Source organism: Podarcis melisellensis (genome assembly GCF_964234715.1).
Source record: "Podarcis melisellensis genome assembly, chromosome: 10".
Lineage (NCBI taxonomy): Eukaryota > Metazoa > Chordata > Lepidosauria > Squamata > Lacertidae > Podarcis > Podarcis melisellensis.
The window spans coordinates 40,476,392-40,494,735 of NC_138542.1; the positions used below are offsets into that span (position 1 = coordinate 40,476,392).

Here is an 18,344-nt window from a genome sequence, read left to right on the forward strand (position 1 = left end):
AGTATCCATACTGTGATGTCGATTGTGACATTGCATTTCACCAATATAACCCTAAGAAGTTGACAGAATTGCCGTGACTTGTTTGTTCCAAGCCTGCATCTGATAATACCAGGTGGATTATGAGGACGCCTTGCCTCCAAACACAACGAGGCAATAACATCACTACATCACAGCCTACGCTCTTTTCAGCCTCAGTTTCAGCTCCGGACCACAATACTTGGAGTAAGCCAAGTACAGAGTTGCTGCGAGCCACTTTCATTGGGCTGCAGAGTGGTGATAAAACCACTGGACCACATTGCAGGAGGGTTGCAAACCACAAAGGCTGCGTTTCACCAGCTAATTTTGAGAAGCTGACAGCTGTGACTACTGGTCTCAGTCCGCATCTGCTCTGTGGAGATTCATGATCCAGGGTGCGTTTCTTTCACTCACAAACATGAAGTGTGTTGATAACAACACGACTGTGTGCTCAGCCTTAGACGCGCTTCCACCTCAAACGTGCCATATGAACAGCGGGCTGAGCGAGCGTGGAATCTTTCTGCAAATCTTGTGTTTGTGTGTTTGTAAATAAAACCCTGAAATGACTCCTCACTGCACCCCGCTCTCACACGAAATAAAAACCCAGTTTGAAGAACTGCGAACTCCTGCCTGCGCTTCCACCTCCTTCTTCCCCTCAGCTGGCCGAGGACGGGGAGAGAACACGCTTCTGCTGCTGCTCAGTCACAGTTTATGCAAAAAGCTTTGACATGAGCCATTATTTCCTACTGGAAACTGTCACGTTTAGGGAAATGGCGTCAAAAGTAACCAGGAACTTCCGTCTCCAGACGATGCATTTTATCCTCCGTTTTATGTTTTGCCCTTAAGAAACATGGGCGGACAGCACTTCCTGTTTGGATATTTCTCTCTCAAGAAAGTTAGTGCTTGAAGAGCGAGCTGGGAATGCCTAAGCTTGATGATCAATAATCCCTGCGCTTAAATTTGTAAGTATTTTCACCGAAAACATACATCGCTTCCTCTCTCAGGTGGTCCGACTATACAAATTCTCTCGGCTTTTTCTGCAAAGCTTCTCCTGCGAGCTTCTGCCCTCGTTTCGTTTCGTCTTTACGTATTCCTTTACACGCTTCCGGACATTTCTTCGCTTTTTTCTTTTTGGAGGGGTTTAATTAAAAACCAGTCATAGACATGTAGGTATGGCTCCCCACTGTGAATAGATCTTTATTTTTGGTTCTACAGTTTGTGTTGCAGTTGTGGTATTTTGTATCTAGAAAATATGGTGAATCCTGAAACCTTAAGAGCAATGAACAATCTATTGTCACCTGCCCTGCTCTTATTTAGTTAAAGCGGGTATGATAAGAGATTGCTGCCTCCAAGAGCTTTACTACAACGATTCTGCTACACTCTGGCAGGTATCTAAGAAAAAACAAACCAACAGATTCTTTCTTTCTAGATTGGACCCTAGGGCATGGTGTGAATGTACTTGGCTGAAATTAAGGAAATCAAGGTTTGCAGGTTCCTGTCAGGGAACCCTGTACATACTTTCTTAACAGGAAGAAATGTAGAATATAAACAGAAGATGAGACACCTGTAATTTTTCCTAGGTCTTTAATACTTTTTTCTCTGTCTTAATGTTGCTGCTGTATCTTCCTGGATTGCAGCTTTGAACAGGTTTTTTTAAAAAAATATTGTTTTACTGGTTGATTTTAGTTGTTGTTTGAAAGCTGCCCTGGGAGATGTTGATTCAAATGCTTTTCTCTGACCTCTTCTGACTCAAACTGGACATACCTCCAAAGCTGTTAATGCCACAAGGCTGTTAACAGCAGGCAATAGTATATATGCTAATATAAATAAAGCATAAGAAAAATGATAATAAGCAGGGATAAAAATCAGCTCTGTTGACCAGAAGCATGTTAAATTAGGACAGTTTTCACAATGTGTCAAAGCATCATTGATGATGGAGCTGACCTACAGCAGAGAATTCCAAATTTTTGATGCCACAGTGGAAAAGGCTGTGGCCTGTGTACCCAACCAACTGAGCCTTTGCTGCTGATAGAATATATAGCAAGCATTTGCTGAAGATTTTGGGTGACAGAATCAAATGGGGAGAAAGTGTTCCAAGTACCCTAGTCCTAAATCGTAAGGGTTATAAAGCTGATTACTTGTGCGCTGAATTTTCCCTTGAGACAAACCAGAAACTGGTGAGGCTGGGCCATCTGTAAAGTCACATGGTCTAAAACCGAACAAACCCCAACCCCAGTCAAAACTCTTGCTGACACCTTTTGCACCGCTTTTTGAAGGCAGCCCCATGTGACAATGTGGATGCGATTCTCTTTTCTTTTTTAAGAAATTGGAGATAGGCTACTGTACCAAAGGGAGTGTCCACCCTATGTTAAAGTGTCGGTTATCTTTGGATGGGAACCAGTCCTAAATGTGAGTATGTCTGATTGTCTGCTTCGTGCAAGATGCCCTGATAACCTAAATCAACAAAAGATGCAGCCTTTCATCAATTTGATGCTCACATACTTCCAAAACACCTTGTACTCTTCATTTACTGAAACAGATCCAGCTAAAGTACTCTCAGGCTTTTAAAAAATAACATAGCTGTCAACTTTTCCCTTTTTTAAAGGGAAATTCCCTTATTTCAAATAGGATTCCTCACAAGAAAAGGGAAAAGTTGACAGCTATGAAATAGGTCCAACCCTGTCTGGGCATAAAAGATGCATTTGGAAATCAAAGGACCTGGGGTGGAGTCCACTTCACAAAATAAAAACTTGCAGTGCTCAGAAGGCACCCCCCCCAATAAAACCCCTACATAATCCCTGTAAGTATAACAGAGGCAAATAATAGTAATAATCTAGCACCCAAAAACCTGCCCCTACCTTGAAAAGCATTTCTGAAAAAAAGAAATATTTGGAAGGATAAAGAACATTGGTGGGTGTTGCAGTCCCCACAGGTGCAACATATATAGCATTTAAGTTCTCTCTATTTATTTTCCTGCAGGATGGATGCCAGGGACAAGCAGGTTCTGCGCTCGTTACGCCTGGAGCTTTGTGCAGAACTGCTGGTGGAGGGCCTTGTCATTCAGTACCTTTACCAAGAAGGCATCCTGACAGAAAGCCACGTGCAAGAAATAAGGTCCCAAGTCACCAACCACAGGAAAACCATGTTGCTCCTTGACATCTTACCTACAAGAGGGCCCAAGGCTTTTGAGACTTTTCTAGATTCCTTACAGGAGTTTCCATGGGTGAGAGACAAGCTTGAGGCAAAGCGCAATGAAGTTATGCTAGTGGCACTTGATGGTAAGATTTCAAAACTATTACTATATTGGGTTCATTCTTCCTTTGATCAAAGAGCTGCAACAGTAGAATTTACAGTTGGAAGGAGTGGACTGGGTTCCTGCACCTTTAATAGATGTGCAGGAGAGGGACTTTCAGTAAGTGCAGCTTGCCATGCAAAGAGCACAGGAGCTCTGCCTTCTCTTTCCATTTGGCACTGCAATCCTACATGTCTCTACATTGAAAGTAAGTCCGCTTGAGTTCAACAGGACGTGCTTCCAGATAAATGCATGTAGGACTGTAATAAGTCTGTTAGCTGGTTATTTTCTACACTGTTGTTTTGTTGTCATATTCTAATTTTTAAAATCTTAACTGGACTTTTTATTGTGTTGCAGTGTGTTTTTGCTTTTCTGACTTATTTTTTTGTGAGCTACAGTTGAAAGACTGGACAAGAAGTCCTCTTATAAAAATAAATATTCAGCCATGTGAGCTCTTCATCCCCTTGGTGAGATCTAGGCTGTTGTCAGCCTAAGTAATTTGTTTGTGATGTGGAGTTAGCTGTTGCAAAATGTGATCCAAAGTCTAGAGTTCTGAGTAGTCAACTTTCTTCAAAACAGATGTCCAGACTGGTGTGTGTGTAAAACCCACTATCTATTTAAAGGGTTCATTTTTACCTTATAGGAAATTGTATGTGCTGTACTGATAACTTGAGTGCTCTCTAAGTAACGGCCACCCCAGTTAGGCAACTCAGGGCATAGAGGATAATCTTGCCTTCAGCCTAGTCTATGCATTTTCTTATGTTGCAAGAGTTGTGGGGTGAAGCTTTGAGGAAATGGCAGCCAAGCAGCTCCAGTAATGCAAATGGGCCTAGAAGCTATTGGCATTACAGTGGTAACTTCTGAAGACAGCAAGACAAATGTATGTTTAAAAATATTGAGGTAGGGGAGGATATACTATACCCTTTAGATCAGTATTTCCCAAAGTGTGGTATACATACCCCTGGGGTTGCACAAAAGGATTTCAAAGGGTGTATGGTATCTGCTACATAAAATAGGATCATAATCATGTACCCCTATTGAGAGTTTATTCTTACTGGTGTACTCCGACCAACAAATTATCTTTGTCTGAGCCCTTCTCAGAAGATAATTTGGTGGTCAGGGTACACCAGTAAGAATAAACACTCAAAAAGGGTACATGATTATTGTAAGTTTGGGAAACATTGCTCTAGACAAATGAGGCTAAAAAGAGATTTAAGGCAGACTTGTGTACATTGTCATTCTAGATGATGTATTACATTTCTATCACACCTTTCCTTCTAGGAACTCAAAATGGTCCTGCCCCATCCCATTTTATCCTCACAACAGCCCCATGAGATAGAGACAGGGATTGGCTCCGTGAACCTCATGGCTGAGTGGGGATTTGAACCTTGGTCTTAGTCTAGCCAGGGGTGTAGCTAGCTGCTCTGGTACCCGGAGTGGCGGGGGCGAGGCGAGCCACCCACAGGGGCGCCACGGCAATCCGCGCACCGGGGGGCACCGCAGTGCCCAGGGGAGTGGCGCAGCACGGCAAGCTGCCCACGGAGTCCACCTGCCCATGGGGACCCGAGCCACTGCTTCACTCCCAGGAGAGACGTGTGGCTCGGGCACACTGCAGGCCAGGCCCCGCGGTAAGTGCTGCCCCCACCCCGTGATGTGCCATTTTGTCACCCCCCTCATGGATGACACCCAGGGTGGGCCGCACCCCCACCCCTTCCTACGCCCCTGAGTCTAGTCCTCTCACAGCTACACCAAACTACAGTGGAACTGATTTTACAGTTGAATTATTGTCTCTATTTGCTTGCAAACGAAAAGGCATCTGTATGAATGAGAGTAATTATAAACTTTTCCTCCTGAAAGATGACTAATTCTCATACAGTAAAATAAAGGGAGAATGGAAAGGGACAACAATAGGATAGCACTGTATAATAGAGACGAGATTGTACAGTGATGGGTTGCTAAACTTGGAATATGTGGGTTTACATCAGATATGTTGTATTCCTTTTTGCAGAGGAAGAATGAGACATGGGGAAAGGGTTCTGAAGTTTTGCTTACATAAGTGGTAATTTTCAGACAACTGCTCATCTCTTATTATCTGATTTATATACATACACACACATCCTTGAAGATGCCCTTGGCTTAGAGTCTTGGGATCTCTTCACTTTAGGTTTTGTCTTGGGCTAAGGGATCCAATGGTCTCAGACTCATCACCCTAGTACTATTACTGTGGGTTGATGAGCTTGGATGTTCATGGTTACTATGTTTTCGATCATCCCTGTTGAAGGAGAAAGGGCAACTTATATGTGCATAAATGTTTATGTTGTTTTAAGGAGGATAGTTACATTTCAGTAAGAATTCAGGAAGGCCTTTTTTGATAGAGGACAGTGTCCCGTCAACAGCATTGAAATAAGATTTAGGGGTCAGTCCATTTGTCTTGTTTCGGTGGAATTGTGGTGGTGGAGGGGGCAAGTGGCAAAATGTCTTTGGCCAGCTCCACTGACAGTTTTCTAGCATGGATGTTAAATCAATACTCCATATTTTTGGGATAGATTTATGAACAAGGATGACAATCTTTAACAAGTTTCTGTTACACAATCCTTGAGGTTACGGAGATTGTAACCTTGAATTACTTTCAAGTGATGCTTATGGGAACATTTTTAATAATAATAATAATAATAAATAATAATTTGATTATTTCACTTAGAATAATTTCTTTCTCCTCTGTCTCTGTTGACGTGACTCTTCATAATTGTAAAGTATGGCTAACAAAGTTTTCAGCTAGGTTTGGAGTGTTTTCTGGTCTGTATTGATGTTGGTCAGTTCTCAGGCCTTGCTAAGAGTTGGGAATGGAAGGTTGTGAATAGGCTGGGGCAAATAATACTACAATCCCACAGCCTCTTCCTGGTCCCATAGCCATAATTAGTGCCCATGCCTGTGTTATTCTTGCACAGTTGTACAATTTTTTTGGGAAGAGTAGGAAAAGCCTGGTTTGTTTATATTATTTTCTTTTTCCACTACGTGGGACACCTTGTGTTTGTGGACAGAAAGTTAAATACGTTATTCAGTAACTAATCTACTTCTAATGATTTGTACAATCCCTGTTGTAACCCAGGGTTAGCCAGCTGGCAGCATAGAGTGGGAATTTATTACCAACACAGTTTAATCTGGCCTCTGGTAACCCCTATGTATATTAAAGAGATTGTTTCACCAAGGTGGAAAAGAAGCTCATCAAAAGATGTGTACATTTAAAAATGTTTCATCTTTTTTTACTGATGTCAAATGTGCAATGCGCAGGGAGCCCAGTGCAGTGTGGATTCCTCTCTTGAGCTCGGCAGGAGTCAGCCATTGAACCGCGCCACGCTGGGCTCCCTTTTTGGCCTCCTCCCAATGATGCAACTTCACACGTGTGTCACATGTATGGCATCACATACTCCCGACCCATGTCCAATGCATGATGTCACACAAAGATGATGCACACTGCCGCCCAACCAAATCTTATACTCATGGCAGCCCCTCTGCTTCCACCTAAATCTCCTTCCTGGACATCTGTTTTCCCAGCCGCCTTAAATTCCATCATGGAGGGGGCCCCCATGTGTTCTCTGTGCTCTTTGCTCTGCTACATGCAAAGCTCATCCACTACCACACCTGCTGATGGAAAGCAGAACTAGAGCTGTGTGTCATCAGCATATTGCTAACAATGTACTCCAAAATTCTGGGTAATCCCACATAGTGGTTTCATGTAGATGCAGAATCTTGAGGAACTACACATTGAAGTCTCCACAAGGCGGAAGAGCATGCCCCAAGCATCACTCTCAAAGGGCAGAACTGGAAAAAAGCAGATGGGGAGGCTGCTTATCAACCGTCCAGCGTCCTTTTTCTCTCTCCCCGCATCAAGCTTTCATGGTGTAATATGCATTTAGCAGTTGTTGTGCAAGCTTCTGGTGAAGCTCAACTCTTCACTTCCGTTTTTTATTTTTATAATAATTAAGAAATAATACTTCCTGAGTACAGAAACCTTAGAAAGTAAGGTACATGGTATAATTTCAAATATAAAATAGTTTTTAACTTAAATCTGTTTATAAAATTACAGTGCGAATTTTGTAAAGTACTATGGAACGCTCCTTACCTGAGTCTTCATGTATCTGAAAGTTCTTGTCTAGATTCAAATCATTCATGTTCCACAGACAGCATTCCTGTTATAACGTACCTTTTGATTATTTATTTGACTTGGATGACCTCCCCAGGCTATTTAGCTAATAACCCCACCTTTTCTGGACTGCAATGTGCAATCTGCTTGTTAGCTTCAGTTAGTAACAAAGCTTGGGCAACTCTTTGTGGATTGCTAATCTTGTAGTTTTAAGTATACTGGTAGAGTTAGCAGGGCCTGTTCCTATATGTAGGATTTGGAAGCAATAGCTTTCTATCGCAGTCATGGGAGCCAACTCCTAGGGGCTGTGGGGGCTTCGGCCCCCACAATAAAATATTTGAGGGGGCTGGGCCCCCACAGAGTTGATGGGCATTCCCATTCAAATGGTGTGTGCGCACTGCGTCATGTGATTGATTATGCACGGCGGGGCGTACCTAGGCCACCACAATATTCTATTCAAGTTGGCACCCCTGATCTCAGTTGTTCCCCAGCAATTGGTATTCAGAGGTATGCCTCCCCAGTTGGGGTTCAGTTTTGCTATAGTGGCTGTTAGTACTACTAACAACTACTTGTGTAGTTCCCCTCCAAAGCCACCTATTAGAACATATGGTTTGGCTATCTTGGTTTCTTAATGTATTTTTGCATTTAATGAAAGGTCTGACTCGGTTGGGTGTTGCAGCCTTCTTTTGAGGTTCTGAACAGTCAACAAATGCACGTACGCAGTGTTTTCTATTTTAATTATATTCCTGGAAAAACTCGAGCAGACTGCTGTGTGCTGTTTACAGCAAGAGAGAAATGCTGTATGCAGAACATGATTCCATCCCAAAAGTTTGAAAAGGAAGGAAAGATTCTGATTTTGTGCCTTGCATAGAGTTAGTATAATCAGATTCTATGAGGGATTCTCAAATGTTGTTGGGCCTGTTTGTTGAAGTGGGACAGATATGGGATTGTTTTATTCAACAGTGTGACATGATTTGTACAGTGGTACCTCAGGTTACATATGCGGCAGCAGGAGGTCCCATTAGCTAAAGTGGTGCTTCAGGTTAAGAACAGTTTCAGGTTAAGAACGGACCTCCGGAATGAATTAAGTACTTAACCCGAGGTACCATTGTAATTTTATTTTATTTTCTTATACAGTGGTACCTCGGGTTACATATGCTTCAGGTTACATATGCTTCAGGTTACAGACTCCGATAACCCAGAAATAGTACCTCGGGTTAAGAACTTTGCTTCATGATGAGAACGGAAATTGTGCTCCGGCGGTGCGGCCACATTAGCTAAAGTGGTGCTTCAGGTTAAGAACAGTTTCAGGTTAAGAACAGACCTCTGGAACGAATTAAGTACTTAACCCGAGGTACCACTGTATACCAATAATTGTATATGTTTGTATGTTATGTAGTGACCAGGGATCATTTTCTGATGAAGAGCAAGGTATAAATTTGCAAGACCCACGTATGTAGCTATAGGATCAAGGCATTTTTTAAGAACAACCACATGTAAATTGTATTACATAAGTACAGTCGTACCTTGGCTCCCGAATGCCTTGGGAGTCAAACATTTCGGCTCTCGAACAATCAAAAATCGGAAATGAGTGTTCCAATTTTTTAACATCCTTTTGGAAGCCGAACATCTAGCACGGCTTCCGTATTTTTTTCCGGTGCGCCTGCACAATCTGAAACCAATCAGAAACTGCGCCTTGGTTTCCTAACGTTTCAGAAGTGGACTTCCAGAAAGGATTCCGTTCGACTTCTGAGGTATGACTGTAATTGTGCTCTACTTTATCAGGCTATAAAAGACATAATGTTACAAAATAATATGTATATTGTTTCTATAACTTGTAATCTACAAACCGTTTCATACAACTGCATTAAAAACCAGCTTAGTTCGATTACAGTCCCAAGAATTCGGAGCAAAGACGGAGAGGTGAGATGATAGCCATCTTCAGATATCAGATGGGCTGTCACATGGGTGATGGAGCAAGCTGGTTTTCTGTAGTTCTAGCGGCTAGGACCTGAACCAATGGATTCCAGTCACAAGCAGTGAGTTTCCGACTAAACATTAGGAAGAACTCTCTGTTAGTTATAACTATTTGACAGTGGAATGGAGTAGCTCGGAAAGTGGTGGACTCTCCTTTATTGGAGGTTTTTAAACAGAGGTTTGTTGGACACCTGTCAGGGGTTTTTTTTAGCTGTGATTCCTTCATTACAGGGGGTTTGGATTAGATGACATTTTGTGTTGCTTCCAGCTGTACAGTTCTATGAGTCTAACTTTGCTGGTTTGAAATTAAATGCAGTTAAAGTACTTGGCTTTAAGCTGATGTTTGTGAGATCAGGCGGTCCCATGTTCATATGAGCAATTGTAAAGGAGATTTCTCCCCCCCCCCCTTTTTTAAGGTATGTGTGATTGTTCAAACAAGAAGTAGCAAAAGGAAGTGGGATAGCTGTGTAGATCTCGATTTCAGACTACCTGCGTTTGTGCCGTGCTACACAGTAGGATTTTGATTACAACAAAATTATCTCTAGGGTTGGATGAGAAGGCCCCAAAACTATTTCAATCCTGTTTATGTCATCATAGATGTATTTACCTTGTGAATAACAATATTTTGTGCCAAATACTAATCAACCTCACAGCAGGATTACTTCCTTAGAGAATATTTCCAGTATGGGCAATCATGACAAAGAAATATAACCGTCTAAAAGCCTCTGCATAATATTTATGATTATCAGGAAAAGCCCTGGTTGTTGGCAGGAAAGTGGAGTTCTTTCTAGGAACAGCAGAATGTTACATGATGTGTGTTTCTATAATGCAGAAAATGTGTGCTATGGAATTGGGTCTTCTAGGATTGCTTTCTTAGTTAACTTCTTTCCAGAATCTTTTCCTTTTCTCCTTTCTGAGTTCCACCTCTAAACCCCATTTATATAGATAAAAGTTAGTTGCTGAGAATAGCACATAGTCCCTGTACATAGGAATCTCGACATTGGTGAAAGGTTCTAACCCATCCTCCTTTCTGACACAAAAGGTTTTTGGGGAATGTGGATGTTAACTGATGAGCATTCAGTCTTGTGAATCCTTTGTTGCAGTTAGTAGTGAAGTTAGGATGCAGCTTTCCTGCCTATTTGTTATTTGTGAATAAAAGTATTGTGGCGTTTGCGATATTTATTTATATGTAAATATTCCTCCCATCAGTTTGCCCTAGTTTATCATTTTCAAAAGTTCTCTTTATGCATTTTCCTTTTTTGGGGGGGGGGGGACTGGGATTTCTATTAAATTAAAGTTACCAAAATAAGAATTGGAAGTTTAGTAACTGTGAATGTACATTTGTTTCCCACTTCATATTTTATTTTTTTGCTTTTGCCAGTGGCGTATAATTAGATTGTGATTCTAAGACAGCAGTCCTATGTGCATTTAAAAGGATCACAGTGAACAAATAAGACTTGCTTCCAACTAGACATGCGTAGGGTTGCCATGCATGAAAATGATCAGAAATAATTAAAAGCACGTTTTCTTTGAACTATTTCCCAACCAAAGTTAAAAATACGGTTAAGTTCTCTTGAGTTCAGGGGTGATTTAAGTACATACAGAGTTAAGGATTCTATCAGGCTTCTCCAGATATGGAAGATCTCAATAATTTTAGACCAGTGGCAAATCTCTGCTTCCTGAGCAGTCCTCAAGAGAGTGCCCTGCACAATGGATTGTGTCAGGAGAAAGTCAGGGGAGTGTGACTCTGTTGATTTTCCTTTAGCTTTTTTGATCCTGTCCCAGCTTGCAATGCTTCTTCTCCTTCTTGGGTGGCTTTCTCCAGAAAGTGGTGCTTTTTTGGTGGGGCAGGGGCGGGATAAGTGCTTGGAGTCGAGATTTGTGGTCTAGTACCATCCGCAGTGCCACAGGTTCCCCATTCCTGCTCTCAAAGCATGCTTCCTGGTTTGGTCATATGGAGGTGATTCTTAGCCTCTGAGGCTATCAGAAGAGTGTCTGTTTACAGTTGTAGAACCAGCAGCTGTATTCGTATTTGCTTTTCAGTTTATACAGCCAGCAGCATAAGAGATGAGTTATCCGGCTGTTAAGCCAAATAAAAGGAAAGAGCTAATGGTATCTACGAACACAGGGGAGGAGTAGTGGGTGGTGGTGTTTATAACAGAGTGAGTGTAATGAGGGGAGTATATTTCCTAATAACAAGCATAAACCATCACACGCAACGTGCCTCCACTAGCCCTGAACTCTGATCTGAGTGGCCTTCCTGGATCACTGATGACGTAGAAATGCTGCTATAGTTGTTGGAGTTACTAGATGTTGGCTCAGTTCCTCAAGTTTTAATCTGAAGTTTTGTTGTTGTTGGCCAGTTGATTGCAAACACAAATGTGAGTTTCTATTTCTGTTAATAAGATATTTTATCTTATTTGGGAACCTTTGCTCAAAACATTATTTAGTACATGTTTGTTTCCTTTTCTACCTCCTCCACATTGGATATCTATATCTCAGAATAGACGGTATAACGTGTATCTTTCTATTAAAGCATGTTTTCTTAATGTTGCCATTTCCGTTCCCTTAATTTCTTATTCGTTTTTCACTGCTATGGTTGGACATGAGGTAATAAGCTCATACCCAAATCTGATTTACTCATACAATCATCTCTGATCCTTTTGGGATGGACAGCAGAGAATGGAAAGGATCTAGTTCCTTGTTCTTGTTCTTTCCTCAGATTCATCCATAGAGCAGTTGAATCTGCAGCACACAGATAATATCCCTCACTTCCAAGAAAAAGAAATCCATTTATGGCAGGCACCTGTTCCAATAGAATTATTAAAGCAGCAGATGAAACTGGAAAGTTTTGACATAGATTTCAAGGGTTTTTTTATTACTATGTAGCTTACAGACAAGTTCTTGGTACTAAATTATTCAACAAGTCAAAGTGACCCAGTGGATTTCCTTCCCATCACTGCTTCTATTATTTAGCCTTTCCCTAATGCCAGCAATGCTAGACTATAACTGTCTGGTTTGACTTTCATGTGTCTGAATACTTTCCTTCATTGTGACCAGTATTTATTTCTTGGCTATTTTTCTACTACCTGTTGGCTCATCTCTACCAGCTGATGAACTTTATTGAAGGAGTGGTATATAAATGCCAGAAGTAAATACCAGGCGGCTGCACCTCAAATTCTGAGAGGTGCATCTAAGTTATTTGCAATGCTGGGGTGCAGTTCATAGGTTGCATGTGGCTGCATGCGATTCTCCATGGTGATGCAAGGAATCTTGTGGTGAGCCTTCCGAACTGGAAGTCCCTTCATGGGTGCCACTAAAATAATGATCACTCCTTGGATTGTTTGTGCAGGTGGCAATCTATAGAACTGCAGAGCAAGGGGGCCAGCTCATGGGGGCCAAGCTGTTTCCCCCTCCCCAATATCTTTTGTGAGGGGGCCGGCTCCTCCTCCTCCTGCCATGGAAGGAGGCCCATTGTGGGAGAGGAGCAACTGTGCCGTGCTTGGCTCTAGGCTCGGCCTCCTCCTGAAGATGTGATGTCATGCGCATGACATCACACACATGTCGTGCATCACACAGGCCCCCTAAATCTTTGACACAAGTTGTTGCCTCTGCTGCAAAGTTTGAATATTACTGCAAGAACTATGATACAACATGGGTTTTGATAAAGAATGAGCAACTCCCACTCCCATCATCTTAAGCCAGGGTGGCCAATGGCCAGAGATGATGGGAGCTGTAGTCCAAACAAACCTCAAGGGCCACATGACTTATTTAGAGCAAACAATGTGTTAAGTACAATATTAAAATGAATGGTTGCTTCGTACTTCAAAGCTTATTCTTCATTCTGGAGCATTATGCATCTCTCTCTCTCTCTTTCCCTTTCCCCATATCTCAAATGTCCTCATAATGTCTCAGCATACATGCCTACAGGAAAAAGTCCTAGTTTGTGTGGCACCCACTGTGCCAGTATGAAGTTTGAATTGTTTTTTGTTTAACTCGGAAAGGGCTGTGCCTGAAACTGTACATATGAAACTGTGAGGCAATATTTATTTTACAGCTGCCTTTACTTTCCTCTTGATAAATAGAGGATTCATGTTTCCCCTTGTGCTGTCAGTCTTCTGATCTTTCTGAATAATAGCAACAGTTATGAAAATTTGCCTTGTAGATTAAGTGTAAAATATGTCACAGATCTGAATTAACAAGCAGCAAAAAGTCGATGTATATCCCTGTCCTCTCAGAAGAGTGCTCTTTTTCATAACTCAGGCAGCCTGGAATTTGTGGGGCAGCTCAGATGGGGTGGTGGGAACGAAGAGGGAAGGAAGTTAAGGAAAGAGTGAAGACAGGAAACACACCTTGCCTTCTCAGCACCCTGAGACCTTCCTCTGCTGTGCTGCAAAGTGCTAAAGGACTGCTAGCCTTAAACAATTTTCGTGCTTTTAATACTTGTGAATTTTGGAAGCGAAAGCTCCAGAGGTCAAACATCAGTAAACACCAGTCGTGACCGGCTCTGGGGTTGTGGCGCTCATCTCGCTTTACTGGCTGAGGGAGCCGGAGTACAGCTTCCGGGTCATGTGGCCAGCATGACTAAGCCGCTTCTGGCAAACCAGAGCAGTGCACGGAAACATCTTTTACCTTCCCGCCAGAGTGGTACCTATTTATCTACTTGCACTTTGACATGCTTTCAAACTGCCAGGTGGGCAGGAGCTGGGACCGAGTAACGGGAGCTTACCCCGTCATGGGGATTCTAACCACCGACCTTCTGATCAGCAAGTCCTAGGCTCTGTGGTTTAATCCATAGCGTTTCTAGGGAAATAAAACCCTTTCATGCTGAATCACAGAACTGTACTGTTATGGTTTATAGCTTCATATATTGCTATTAACTGTGAATAGTTGAGTTCTTCATGTTTTGCAATGTAGGCATACAGTCTTGTTGCAGTATTTCATTTAAATAGCAACCTTGCCTCTCTAGATTGAAGCGTTATATTCCTCTGTTTGATGAAATTTGGCTTCAGTTTTGCAGAGGTTTCTTTCTTCACAGCACTTTATTTTCATTGTTAAATTTCTGCTTTTGATTACAATTTATTGTGTCTTTAAAGTCTTATATATCTCATAAGTAAAGCATAACATTGTGCAAAAAACTATTTGAAATTTAGAGTACTTCACTGTAGCTAGACATAATCTTTTTAATCCCTATATACTCCAAATCAAGTGGAAGTTGTCTCTGGCCTGAGGCATCCTGTGGCAAAAGCTCGCTTAAGGATTTGATAATTGCCCAGTTTGTGCTCTCATCATAACATATTGAAGCCCAACAACTGGCACCAGCTCCACACCAAATCATATTTCACTTGTGTTAAAAGTAAGGCAAGTTTTTGTTAGGTTCCTGAGGTGAGAAAATGCCTTCATTTATATGCATGCTTAGACAGAAGAACATATGCCACATCTTTTGTATCACATCATTTTTATTCTTCCTCAGTTCTTTTGATACTGCAAATTAATATATCATCGCTTTCATCCAAGTGACAATGTGCAGGGACGTCTTCTTCCGAGAATAACCTGCCCCCTCACTAGTCTGGCACAACTTTTTCTCTGTCACAAAGAACATTCTTCAAAATAGCTTAAAAGGAGAGAGGTAGTGAGTGAAGAGCTTGGAGACTTGAGGCTTATCCATACTTCTGCTTGTGCCGTGTCCAGAAGCACAGTCTGAATGGTTTTCTGCTTGACCTGGGCTTTCTAGGCACAGGTCTGAGCGGATTCCCCCTTGCCCTGCTCCTTTCCAAGGAAAACCCACTCTTTAGAGATAGATTGGAACAAATGGCAAGCCAAGGGAAACCCAAATTGTTGTTGGCTCCGATTGAGTGCTAAAGAGTGTTTTTCCATGAATAGGAAAACAGAAAGACAAGAGGAAGTATGAATAAACCCTTACTTCCCAAAGCGCAATTGCAACGCAATTGGCAGATTAACTATATCAAATATTTGATGTTTTAGATATTCCTCTGAGTTCTTTAGTGCCATCCTCCTGAAAAAGAGAGCCATTAATACTGGAAACTTCCATAAACCAAAACTAACTCCTTCGTGGGAGCAATTGTGCTGTCACAACTGATGGGAGTTGTGTTTTGATTCTAGACTTCAATTTCAGCATTGCTTAAAATAATGTTTTGAGGCGGTACAAGGTTTCTCCTCTTTTGTTTTTTCTGTGCTGAATTTTTAAAGAATGCATTTGCTCTGCATGTTTCTTTGAATTGCTTCCAGAACATAAACATAAGGCATGGCTTAATACCTAACCTTTCTGGAATGTATTTTACATTATGAAGCTAGGAGTGCCTTTCATTATGGATTTCCAATTAAATTATTCCCTGGTTGTGTCTAAGATAGTGAAATGGCTGTTGCCTTTCTGACTCTGGTCATCTTAGCTAAAAAAGGATGTAACACAGTGATTCAGAAAAGGGCAACAAAAATGACCAAGAGGATGGATCAGCTCCCCTATGAAGGAAGATTACAACTGTTGTGGATTTTTTTGTTTAGAGAAAAGGCAAGTTAGAGGCAAAATTGTGAATTTTCTGTAGAAAGTGGATAGAAATAGACTTTTCTCCCTCCCTCCCTCTCATAACACTAGATTCAAGGCAGATAAAAGAAAGTACTTCTTCCCACAGCACATTGTTAAACTACAGAACTCACTCCCACAAGAGGCTATGTCCTCTGATGGCTATGTTCTCCTACCACTGTCGGAGGCAGTGATGCTTCCAGTTTCTGGAAACTGCAGGAGTGGTGAGTTCTGTTGTGCTATGGTCTTGCTTGTGGGCTTCCCATAGGCTTTTTCAGAAAAATGGAGGACCCCAAAAAGCCAGTTTGTCTAGCCTCCAAAACCTCATTCGATGGTGGTGGCGACAAAAAGAAATTAAAGTATTGATTGAGCTGCCAGTCCAGTGCCCTGATGGGGATGCAACCCAAAGTGTCTCCAGTCAACAGATTCATAATTTGATGGGTGGGGAGGGGGTGATAAGCTCTCCGAGATCAGCTAAGGAGGGAGACTGTGTGCTTGCAAGTATAGGGCGCCCCTCCCCAAACTGCTAGCATGTAGCTCTCCAGGGTAGATGCCCAAGCCAATGGCGAATTCCTCAGCCCAGAAATGGTTAGCCATTCCTACGATAGGCAAGGTCACGTGAACAACTCCCACTAAAATTTGCCGTGGGGAATACAGGTATGCAGTTATTAAAGGGCAAGTCATCCTAACCTTAAGCAAGGCATTGTCTACCGGCAAGGAAGACTGTTATGCTAGGTGTGCTTACTAGAGAGAGCAAGACCCACTGAACAAAGTGGGATCATTTCTAAGAAAGTGTGTGTAAGTTTGGGCTGTTGTTCTATTTCTACTGTAACTGTTAGTTAATTAGTATCAATGAAGACTTCTGCAATTTTGCTCTTGCGATCAACTCAAATGGTAGCAGCGTAGCCTTGAAGAGGCAGTTTTGTTAATGTGCAATCAGTTTTAGCATAAAGCCTTGCAGTTGTCACAAAGCATTTCCTTGTATTGAAGAGTTAGTTAAGTATAAAGCTCTCAAGTTCAAGGGGGCAGGAGCTGTCTTAATGAAGAACAGCTTCAAAGGTTTTCAGTAAAGATAAAATTCCAGGAAAGGTGCAACATGTTTCCCTACTAAGAATTTTCTGTTTTGCATTTTCTAAGAAATCTTGATGTCATCAGGAATGGTGAAGTTCCTCTCTCCCTTTTTGGAACAGTTGCATGTAAGAACAAGTGAAAGATTTGGAGGCAGTCCAGGACTCATGGAAGTCAATGGCAAAATTCTTGTTAGGGTGTGTGCGTGTGGTTCTTGCTGTCATCCTTGAGCTGGTTTAATTAAGAACAAGTTCCTATTTATTTCTTTGTTTCTAGGTTGAGGCTTTTTGGGATGTCAGGCACACCTCAAAACTACATCAGACAGTAACAACCTCCACACTGATCTAGGTAGTTGGAATGACAAACCAGGGACTGTGAGGATCAGTGCAGGTAGCATAGTTCAAAACAGTGATCTTTGGCACACAAGCACCACACTAAAGTTATACCTCTGCCATGGATGGTGCTATATACTGAATGTAAATACCCTACTGTAGTGGTTCCTGTCTGACAGCAAAATACTGTCTTACTAAGAGTTCTAGTGAAATGCTTTATTTGAAAATGTTGAATCTTTTAGTATTTAGAGGTGAAGGAGCAAGGCAGCAAAAATGTAAAAAATAAATAAATTGCTAAATGTAGAGAAATATGGGTTTTAATTATAGAGATAATGATCTTTTGAAGTACTGTTTCAAAACATCTTTGGCTGTGTGTCAGCAATCCAAAGCCAAAACCTGTGTAATTGAGTCTTGTTCATATTTCTCTCCTGATAGGCATGCTTCTTTCATTTCTGTTCCATCCGTACTATTTACATTTTAGATTGCAAGCCTCTCAGTAGCAGAAACCAATGGGTTGTTGTTGTTGTTTTTTTGCTTTGTTTTGCAAAGTGGTGCTCCATAAATATCCTCTGCCATGTTTACTATCGAACCTCATAACATATTAACATAGAATCATAGAATTGGAAGCTGACCCTGAGAATTCACCTAGTCTAATCCCCTGCAATGCAAGAATATGCAGCTATCCCTTATGTCTTCCTTATTCCAGCCATTTTTCTAACTGTCAAATATTGGAGGGTGGGCAAATACAGGCTTTCAGAATCACGGTAAACACGGATTTTAAAAAGAACACCTTCATGCTTGTTTAATGAAAAATAAAATTCTTCTGCAGCCACTGAACTGCTCACGTAATCCAATGTGTTCAACAGTGAGAGATTTCCAAGAAGGCAGGAAACTGTAAAAGGGCAAGGCTTTCCAAGCTCTCCTGTTTGGTTTACAAAACCCTTGTGTTTTTAATGCTAGAGCTCCCTCCACCCC

The 18,344-nt window shown here is 41.7% G+C and overlaps 1 protein-coding gene across 1 annotated transcript in view; it reads left to right on the forward strand.

Moving 5' to 3' along the window:
• Positions 1-454: 454 nt before the first annotated feature.
• CRADD (CARD and death domain containing adaptor protein) overlaps positions 455-18,344 on the forward strand; it is a 36,947-nt gene continuing 19,057 nt past the window's right edge. Inside the window, exons 1-2 of the mRNA XM_081927564.1 lie at positions 455-977; positions 2,995-3,293. Coding sequence (XP_081783690.1) covers positions 2,996-3,293 — 298 coding nt within the window. The 5' untranslated portion in view covers positions 455-977; position 2,995. The remainder of the gene's footprint in view (positions 978-2,994; positions 3,294-18,344) is intronic.